Source organism: Alnus glutinosa, chromosome 14, assembly GCF_958979055.1.
Source record: "Alnus glutinosa chromosome 14, dhAlnGlut1.1, whole genome shotgun sequence".
Lineage (NCBI taxonomy): Eukaryota > Viridiplantae > Streptophyta > Magnoliopsida > Fagales > Betulaceae > Alnus > Alnus glutinosa.
The window spans coordinates 9,255,001-9,265,666 of NC_084899.1; the positions used below are offsets into that span (position 1 = coordinate 9,255,001).

At 36.1% G+C, this 10,666-nt stretch overlaps 1 protein-coding gene across 2 annotated transcripts; it reads left to right on the top strand.

The window, feature by feature from the left end:
* Positions 1–5,099: 5,099 nt before the first annotated feature.
* LOC133856883 (pentatricopeptide repeat-containing protein At4g21300) lies at positions 5,100–8,380 on the top strand. 2 transcript variants are annotated; one of them, XM_062291929.1, is made up of 2 exons: positions 5,100–7,467; positions 7,575–7,793. In XM_062291929.1, exons 1-2 carry the CDS (start codon positions 5,301–5,303, stop codon positions 7,649–7,651), a joined length of 2,244 nt encoding a protein of 747 aa, XP_062147913.1. In that variant the 5' UTR covers positions 5,100–5,300; the 3' UTR covers positions 7,652–7,793. The 2 variants fall into 2 exon arrangements, with proteins under 2 accessions (XP_062147913.1, XP_062147912.1); XM_062291928.1 differs by having other exon boundaries at positions 5,102–8,380.
* The last annotated feature ends 2,286 nt before the right edge of the window (positions 8,381–10,666 follow it).

Sequence of the window (10,666 nt, forward strand, 5' to 3'; positions counted from 1 at the left end):
CCTCAATTGATTTGATTTTTGCTCCACTAGTTTCAATGGCTTTTGAGCTACACTCCCAAATATTTCCTACCTTGATCCTAAACCCTGTTACAACCCTTAAAAAGTCCTTATGATTCATGTTATGCATGTGATTCCAGTGGTGGAGAATGAGAAGATATGCAAGCCTATGGTAGATCATTTCCATTGGAATGAATTTGAGCGAAACACATACCCTTCAAACACATGAGAGTCGAGTGTTTATTTCCGTGAGGGTCTACATTTTTAGTCTACTCCATCTTCAAGTGAAAATACTTGCTAAGTAATTTTAAGCTGTTTAAAAATGTTTATTCATGATATGTTCTGAATTGTGAAGAGCTTGGTTGTTCCTTGTTGATGGCGTTGCAACCTTGGTTTTCTTAGGAAGGTGAATTTGAGATTTGCTCGAGGACGAGCAAAGGTTAAGTGCGGGGGAATTTGATGAGAATGTAAAATGTTATATTTTTCCCCTTAATATTTAATCTCTTATACTTATTTAATGCCTAAATGTACTAATTATTCTTATATTTTGATTTAGGATACAAATTGAGGCATTAAATGCAAAACAAAGCTAATTGGGCGATTTTGGACAGATTTGACATCAGTTTGTAATCTGGGCATAACTCTCTCATAAAAGCTTCGATTGAGATGATTCAAGATGCTGTGGAACACCAAGAAAAAGATCTACAACTTTTATGTTTTGCGTTTTGAGAGATACCGGATGAATCAAGGTCGAAATCAGGCTTGAAGTTGACGTTCTGATGCGGTTTAATTGCGGAATTTTTCAGATATGGAAATTTCTTTACTTTGAGACTTTTCATAATCATCCAATCAATTCCAGCCAAGCCAAGCAATAAATACAAAGTCAAGCAAAAGGAAGAAAAGGAAGGAAAAGATGCGTAGAGGATCAAGAAAATAAAGAAGAGATTTGTGGGGACCACGTGAAGAAGACAACATGAAAGGAGCATCTCTTTCCATGACAAGGCAAATTGATTTTCTCTCCATACTTGGCTGATTTGTGGGGACTTAAACAAGGAAAGAATCGATAAAGCATATGGCAACAAAAGTCCCCATTGAAATCATCACCTTCCTAGTTATCCTACCCTTTATTTTATGTTTAATATTTTCCTTAATTAGTAGATTTGTGTATTGTTATTTTAGGATAGTATTTACAATATCTTTCTTTAGGAGATTTCCTAGGTTTCTAGCATATGGGATGAAACATGTATAAAAGGGGGGAACCATTACACACACCACACACTTTCTAACACACATCATCTATCTTCCATCTTCTCCCCTCTTCTCTAACTTCTTTGAGTCATGGCCCTGCGTGGCTAAACTTTCATAATTGGTCGAAGGAAACGGAAGCCTCGGAATCAATAAAACTGTGAGATCTAATTTGTTTTTATTGTTCGATTTATGCTTTGAGTATCAGATGTTCTTCTATACTTATTTTCATGATTGTCTCGTTTAATTGCTAGGAGTACTACTAGTTTATTATTCGTTGCAATCTATTGCTAGGTTGGATATCAAATCCGTAATTGTTTGATCCCTCCAATCTGTGAAGTAACTAAGATTTAATGATTTGCTGCTTTTCAGTGATTATTAAATCTTAGGAAGAACATCCGACGAAATTAAATGCAACCGCTTGTGCTTGTGTTGTTTCGCTTCATCGATCTCTCTAATTCTTAAGGCTGCTACTAGATTAAACCTATAGCGCTTGTCTTAGGTTGTTTAGTAGTTAGGGTTAATTAGAGCGCTTGTCTTCTAATTAACTACGACTAAGGAGAGATAGGAAAATAGTTCCAACGGTGAATATTCAAGCATGAATTGATATATATTTGCATCGATGATCAGTTGCCAGATTCCGATGGTGGAAGTTGACTTAGACCAATGTTTTCTTACTTGATTAATATTTTAAATTGTTTCTTTGTTATTTTTCTTAAAATTATTTTCATACTCAAAACCCCCCCATCCTTGTTCACGTAGCATAAAACTCGGCTAATTACTCTCCGTGGGATCGACCTTTACTTCCACTGCTATATATATATTTTCACAAGTAAGGTTTTATTTTTGGGTGCCTGCGACAGCACACCACGACGTAGGTCCGCAACTTATTAAGTAAATGGTTGCTAAATTGGTTTATGCAATGAGTTTAAGAAATAGTTCGTAACCTTTAAATATATATTAAATGTGGGTTTTTCATAAAAGTATGTATAAGTTGTCTTTGTTATTATACCATTAAAAAATGATGTTTATTTTGAAGTAGAGAGCATAACCCTGATAACAAATCCTGTATATTTTAATACAGATAAATTATGCAGTATATATAATTGGAATTAATCATAGCTTTTCCTCTGTATGGTCTATCCAAGCCTTTAATTGCTTCTTAGTAGGATTGGCATTGTCTCGAACGACCTGTAAGAAAATACCGGTGCCCTGGATATTGCCACATACCACCATATAACTAGTAGTCCAACCTTGAGTGGCCACACTACTAGCAAAGTCGTAATGATAATCTATTCGTACATGGTGCGTCTGTCACAAAACAACCATTGGATATAATCTCAAACATAAAAGTAAATATTTTTTACCACAAGGTCAAGCTAGTACAATAGTAGCCTATGACCCATGGTCATGTCATACAATGCAAGTATTGTTAATTTATTTAATAAAATCATATATAAACATTTGTCCATTTGAAGCAGTCTTAAGCATGTTATAAAAATCAATAAGCTCATGACATAGAATAAAACATATTCAATATGCTGACATATCACACGTTAAATATGAACAATCTCTTAATAAATTACTTACCCGAATCGCTCTTCCACAATCTTGAGCATCTTAACTCCAAGTCACTGCAATCCCACTCTAATGTTAGGATAAACACGTTAAAAGTTCTAATCCGTACAAGTAAAACCCTAATCATGTGGTAAAAGCCTAATCATTCATTAAACAATTTATAAACTTATTCTGGATAGCAATGATTGGTCGCTCCTATTTATTCTAACGTTGGTTCGTCTATTTGGGTTGATCGTTCGTCCCATGACAAAAAATATAAACTAACCTAAATACCTATACTCATGCATTAATCCAACTTTATTGGAACATAGAGGTTTGAACACAACATAACTGAAATATTTCATACATAATGTGAGTCAAAAAAATATTAAAGGCGATAACTTTATCTATTTAAAGCTAACCCATTTGTTAAAATTTCATTACAAGTAGCCTAAAAAAATATATCGAAGAGGTTACTACTATTCTTTAGGAAATCTAAAACATATTATTAAACCTTAATATTCCTACATAAAACTTAATAAAGAAACTATTTTCATCAAAATTGCATTTTTTTTTTATTTAAACAAATAGCTAAGCATGTTAAAGCATGAATTTAAACAGTAGAACATATGTGAAAAACAAGATATTAAAGGCTAGGTTACCCTTAGTCCTTAGATAGGAATCCTTCAAGCTTTAGAGAGAGAAGTCCTCTAAAAGTAGCCCTTTCTCTCTCTCTCTCTCTAGGTCTAAGGTGGAGTAAAAAACCGAATACGGAGGGTCTAGGGTTTATCTTTAGGCCTTTTTATAGAGCAAATCTTCGCACGCATGCCAACTTATCTTCTTTTTTTGAATTTATGAACGAACATCACCAGCAATGTTCCTGCATACCAACTCTTCTTTTTTATTTTTTTTTGAAAGAAAAGATTTCTGTGTACAACTTATCATTCCAAGAAAACTTCAAACTTTCGTTTGTTGCATATTTTAAACTAATAATTTACATTGTTTTTATTTCGAAAAGCATTTTACTTAATGGGGAATTTGAAATATTTGAAACCTATAAAAAGTGGTATAAGGTCATTTTATTATTTCATAGGAAAAATTATAATTTAGCCTTCTAAACTACTAGTCGTTTTACGGATAGCCCCCCGAGCTACCATCGTTTGAACTCTGGCCCCACAAACTACCAAAATGTTTGAAAAAGTCCCATTTTGGCGAAATATGCACATAATACCTTGACACATGTCATTTCCAATTAAAAATAAAAAATAAAAGAAAATTAAAACTAAAAAAAATAAAATAAAATATTATTATTATTATTATTAATTTTTTTTTTTTTTAAAAAATAGAAAGTGGGTGTTTGGGGTGGCTGCCACCTTGGAGAGGCAGCCGGCGCCACCCCCGGATCCTTGGGGGTGGCTTTCGGGTCACCTTGAAATCCAAGGCCTGGGTGTGGCTACATGGCTATTTCAACTTTATAAAAATGTTATTAATTATTCGAGGTATTACTGGATTAGAGATTCTAATGAGAGGCTATGCTGGAAAGGTTTTAGCTTATCTCCAAACTCTAGTGAAGCTCTCTTTTTTGGTTTTTTTATTTTTTTATTTTTCCTAAATCAGCATGAGAAGGATCAAGATATTAGGCGTGATGGGGACTTGTTTACAAGTCCTCCTCATTGTTTCTTTCTAAAATGTTAGTCTATAGTAATTTCAATAGGCCATGGCCGCTTCACTGAGAAAGTGATCAATAACGGCTGGAAAATTAGTGCATGTTATCATGTACTACCACGATGCGCATCTTATCGTATAATCAACTCAATTATTTATAAATTATATACAGGATTATAAGGTTACAATTTATTATTTTGACAATGCCATCACAAATGCAATATAAATATAAACATGTTGTAATAATAAAATCATGTCATAATTCAATACCATATGATCTATTCAAAATATTAACCCCTTTTCGACAGGGTTGGCACTGCTCTGAGAGATTTGTAATACAATATCGATGCCCGTATATTGTACACTACCGTCCATCATTAGCAGTCCGATCGAGTTCGACTTCGGGCGATCTACGTCATTAATGACGTTTGTTTATAGTGACAACCAAGCAAAAATATGGTTACGTGTCGTCGGTCATAAGAATTATTAGATTCAATGCCAAACATAAAATGATTAAATATTATTTAGTCCCCTCAACTAAAATAACCATTTTTTTTTTTTTATAAAAAACCACGAACTAACGAGGGTCATGTTTTGTCTTATCAAATTATCAATTTGTTACAACTTAGCTCTATAGGTTAGTGTTAGACGAAAAATCAGATTTAACCAAAATCTTCGAAAAATAACCTTATTTTGACCGCTGAAAAACCGAAATAACGATGCATGTATGCCGGTGTGAGCTTAGCCTTCGGTTGTCTGAATCATTTTGAAGAAAATGTGCATCACTGCAATGGGAAAGGAAATTTACATAACAATCTAAGAGCTATGTCGTCAACATGAAAATTTATGCACGGACATCACCAGCAATGTTCCTGCATACCAACTGCAACCACTTTAATCATCTACGTGTTTTGTACCCAACTGTTGAACAGGCTTTGGCAAGCCAATTTGCGTCAGTCTTGCGAGCTTGTTCTGACGCTTCTGTTCTTCAACAAGGTAGGCAAGTTCACGCCCAGGTCATTCTCAGAGGAATTAGCAACGATTGTCTTTTGGGAGCAAGGGTTTTGGGAATGTACGTTCTTTGTGGCAGCTTTGAAGATGCCAAGAATACGTTCTATAAGCTTGAACGGAGGTATTCTTTGCCTTGGAATTGGATGATTAGAGGGTTTACGATAATGGGTCGGTTTGATTTTGCCTTGTTGTTTTACTTTAAGATGTTGGGTTTTGGTGCTTCTCCCGATAAGTATACTTTTCCTTATGTGATTAAGGCTTGTAATGGTTTGAATAATGTAAGTCTAGTTAAGTTAGTTAACAGAACAATTCGGTTGATGGGTTTTGAGTTGGATGTGTTTATAGCTAGTTCTTTGATCAAATTTTATGCAGAAAATGATTGTATCAATGATGCGCGATGTTTGTTTGATAAAATGCCACATAAAGATTGTGTTCTATGGAATGTCATGCTTAGTAGTTATGTGAAAAATGGAGATCCTAGTAGTGCTCTACAAATATTTTTGGAAATGAAAAATAGTGAAATTAGGCCCAATTCGGTGACATTTACTTGTATATTGTCTGTTTGTGCCTCGGAAGCAAAGATTGGTTTGGGTACTCAGCTTCATGGACTGGTTGTTAGGTATGGGTTGGAGTTGGACTCTCCTGTGGCTAACACATTGTTAGCTATGTATTCAAAATGTCGTTATTTGTTTGATGCATGTAAGTTGTTTGATACGATGCCGCAAACTGATTTGGTAACTTGGAATGGCATGATTTCTGGATTTGTACAAAATGGGTTTATGGGCGAGGCTTCACATTTATTTTGCGAGATGATATCTGTTGGTATCAAACCAGACTCGATCACCTTTGCAAGCTTCCTTCCGTCAGTTACTGAATTGGCATGTGTCAAACAAGGTAAGGAAATTCATGGTTATATGGTAAGACATGGTGTGCCTTTGGATCTATTCGTGAAGAGTGCACTTATTGATATATACTTTAAGTGCAGGAATGTGGAGATGGCACGCAAGATTTTCCTCCAAAGCGACACAATTGATGTCATAGTGTGCACAGCTATGGTTTCAGGCTTTGTGCTTAATGGAATGAATTGCGATGCTTTGGAAATTTTCAGGTGGCTGCTCAAAGAGAAGATGAGACCAAATTCTGTTACCCTGGCAAGTGTTCTGCCTGCTTGTGCTGGTTTGGCTGCTCTGAAATTGGGGAAGGAATTGCATTGTAGCATCCTCAAGAATGGGCTTGATGGGAGATGTCATGTGGGAAGTGCAATTTCGGACATGTACGCTAAATGTGGACGATTGGATCTTGCTCATCATATTTTTGGAAGAATGTCAGAAAGGGATACTGTTTGTTGGAACTCAATGATCACAAGCTGTTCCCAGAATGGCAAGCCAGAAGAGGCCATTGAACTTTTTCGTCAAATGGTGATGGAAGGAACCAGGTATGATTGTGTGGGCATATCAGCTGCTCTATCTGCATGTGCCAACTTACCTTCACTCCGTTACGGGAAAGAGATCCATGGTGTCATGGTTAAAGGTGCATTCAGCTCTGATCTTTTTGCTGAGAGTGCACTGATCGACATGTATGCTAAATGTGGAAACTTGAATTCTGCTCGCTGTGTGTTTGACACAATGCAGGGGAAGAATGAAGTTTCATGGAATAGCATAATTTCTGCTTATGGGAACCATGGTCTCCTTAAGGACTCTCTCACTCTATTCGATCAAATGTTGGAAAACAAATTTTTTCCTGATCATGTCACCTTTCTTGCTATACTATCTGCTTGTGGTCATGCAGGCGAAGTTGACATTGGAGCTTGCTATTTCTGCTCCATGACTGAGGAATATGGAATACCAGCCCGGATGGAGCATTATGCATGCATGGTAGATTTGTTTGGGCGTGCTGGTAGGTTGAATGAAGCATTTGAAATGATAAAGAGCATGCCATTCACTCCTGATGCCGGTGTTTGGGGGACATTGCTTGGTGCCTGTCGGGTCTATGGTAATGTTGAACTTGCTGAAGTAGCTTCTAGACATCTTTTTGAGTTAGACCCTCAAAATTCTGGCTACTATGTAGTGCTTTCTAATCTACATGCTGATGCTGGACAGTGGGGGAGTGTGCTCAAGATACGTCGTTTGATGAAAGAAAGACAAGTCCAGAAGGTTCCTGGGTACAGCTGGATTGACATCAACAACACAACTCATATTTTTGTTGCTGCAGATGGAAGTCACCCAGAGTCTGCCGAGATCTATTCAACACTGAAGAGGCTTCTGCTAGAGCTAAGAAAAGAGGGTTATGTACCTCAACCTTACCTTCCAATGCACTCACAAAGCATTGTAATGTGATGAACAGAAAACCAAAAAAAAAAAAAAATTGATCAGTTTTTGTTATCTCAGCGTCAACTGTAACAAAAATATAATGACGGTATCTTACCATGGTAAGTGAGGGTTTCATGATTTCTTAAAAGTATGCTCCTTTACCCTGTTTATTGTCATATAAGAAACTTAGATTTATTATATATCTCAATGTCTTTGTCAATCAATGCAGAGCACAAAATTATAATTTATTATTACCTCTATTAACTCAAATAAATACTGATTGTATTATCAATGTAACGGCAGAGAAATACTCTTGTACTTTTAGTGTATACACCAGAATTTAATGCTAATCTGAAAGCATGGAATTTATTTTTTTTCTTGATCCACCAAGTATGTTTGCTCTTTGTTATGCATTTTGTATCTTTTCCATTCTTGTTTTTTAGTGTCTGAGTTCTTACGAAGGCTTATGTTCAGATTCTTATGAAGTGTTGCAAGGTGAGACTTTGTTCCCCCAAGAAATTTGATACATGATGCAGAAATTTAAGAAGACACTGTACTTCTGAATTGAAATGAAAAAAAAATATGGGAAATGAAAATCCATTATGAACTGTTGGAACATTGTCAGTACTCATTTTATAACCTGAGATTGTCCCCTATCGATTGTACTATCTACTATGAGGTGATGCTCCTGGTTGGTGTTTTTTTTTTTTTTTTTTTTTTTTTTTTTTTTTTTTTTTTTTGTGACTATGAGATGCACCATATTAATTGTTAATGGCTATGATCATAAGGTATTGGAACAAAAAAGAGTGTTTTGGAAAAATAGTGTGAACCTATTTATGATGTGGCTCCTGAGAGAGCTATTGCTTTAACCACTACTTGATTGTGCTCAATATAGTTTAGGAAGATTTGTCTGCCATAACTACTGTCGGTGAACTAAGATCTATCGGGCATTAGTCTGCAAATTGGCAAGGGAGGTGACTAGGGTTACCATAGGGGTATTTATATGTATTTATATGATGGTCAAGTCGGATCGAAGATCCTACCCAAATTTTGACTTTCGGCTTGAGTTTGGTCCTAACTCAAAATCATATTTTGACTCCGCATATCCTAAGATCATTATCTGCATCGATCTGCATACGTGGATAATAAATAATAGATATGTGTGAAAAGTAAATGCGGACAGTTATTTTTCACCCCTACTCATTAGGGAACCTTGAACCGGCAATTGGACTAAGCCTAAAGGCTTACTGACGCGGGACAAAATAAGAAATAAATGGGTCTTAGTTTTATTTTGTTTATTAATTAATGAGCTTATTAGTATTTGGGGAAGAGTACAAATACTCCCCTCAAATTATTACCTCATTGTCAATGTTTTTCTTAAATTATAAAAATTTGACAATGTCCCCCTAAGGTCAACAACAAAACAAAAATGATTCTAAAATTTTTTCGATAGGACAAAAATACTCCTATAAATTCGAAAAAAAAATAATTAATTTTTTCAAAAAAAAAAACACTAAAAACACAATACTGATTTTTTTTTTTTTTTTCAAAAAAAAAAAAAAAAACCATAAACTAAAAAACCCATTGTTGTTTTTAGATGATTCTAAAAGTTGTGACTCATCTTTTCTCATTTTCGGTGGTCGTGAGACTCATCCAAACTTCATCGTTGATCGGTGAGACTCTGGTTCAACTTGAAAACCCATTGTTGTTTGATTTATCTAATTTTCTTCTTTTTGTTTCTCTTGTTCCTTCAATCTGTCCTGCGTTCCTCACCAATATTGGCCAACCAGTTTCGTGGGGAAGATAGAAAGTACATGAGAGTACCCACAAGTGTATAAACGACGACACGAGTATAGTCCCAAGATGGGTCGTTCTCTACTTCATCCATGTCCTACTCTATGACCATATCTTTCCAGTCGGCAGTCGTCCCCACCGTGAATAAAAACCAACCCAGAAGGAACAAGAGCCAGGAACGACAGGAATAGGATTATTATGATTATGATGTTCCTGTGCTGTAAATAATAATTGGGTCGTGGACCCTGTGATTGAAAAATGCGGCATCTTTTGCTTTGTGAAACAATGATGGAATGAATCTTCCCAAATATTATGGTTGACTCAATTATTCAACATTGAAAAAAAAATGATTTGCATCCTTAAGGTTATAATAATTCCTGTGAAAGTAATCCCATTTTGATAAATAGAGTCCTAAGTTTTACTTAAATGTCAAATAAGCCCCTTCATCAGTTTTTTTTTGTCGAGCGTGCCCTCAATGGAAAAAGTCATTTTGTCCCTGTCAGATCAATGAAAATATGACACGTGTATCTAAATCCACGTGTACATGCCACGAATGTAGTTTTGTCTAAAAATTAAAACAAAAAACAGCCGGCAAAAAAAAAAAAAAAAAAAAAAATTAGAAGACTTCCACTAAGGACCTCTAGTGAGAGAAGCTCCCGTTTTCTAGTGAGAGAAAGAGCCGGCAGTTTTGTCTTGGTTTTGGGGGAGGGAGGCTTTCACGCCTCCCTCCTCCCTGGGGGTTTTTTGTTGTTGGCCATCTTAGTCTTAGTTGTTAAGATGGTTTTTAGTTTGTTGTTTGAGTCTTCCGACCTTTTGGGTTTGCGGAAGTTTTGTCGCCCCGGCGTGTTTCCGGTGGGTGTTTTAGGTTTTATGGTTTTAGTTTGTAATGGCAGGAGAGCCCTCTGGTGAAGGTGTCGGTGGGGACTAGTCACCCATGGCGTGTTGATGGCGGAGCTTGAGGTTGTGTTGTTCACTGTCAGATTTTTGGAGGCCAGATCTACAAGTTTTCGCCGTCTTCTGGTGGACACGCGCCCGTCAACTGTGTTCGTCGTCAGTCTCTGGTGCCCCAGCCGCTCTCCACGGTTGTG

Bases quoted from the DNA above. Each gene is read 5' to 3' on its own strand.
- LOC133856883 (XM_062291928.1), top strand. From the start codon at position 5,301: ATGAAAATTTATGCACGGACATCACCAGCAATGTTCCTGCATACCAAC.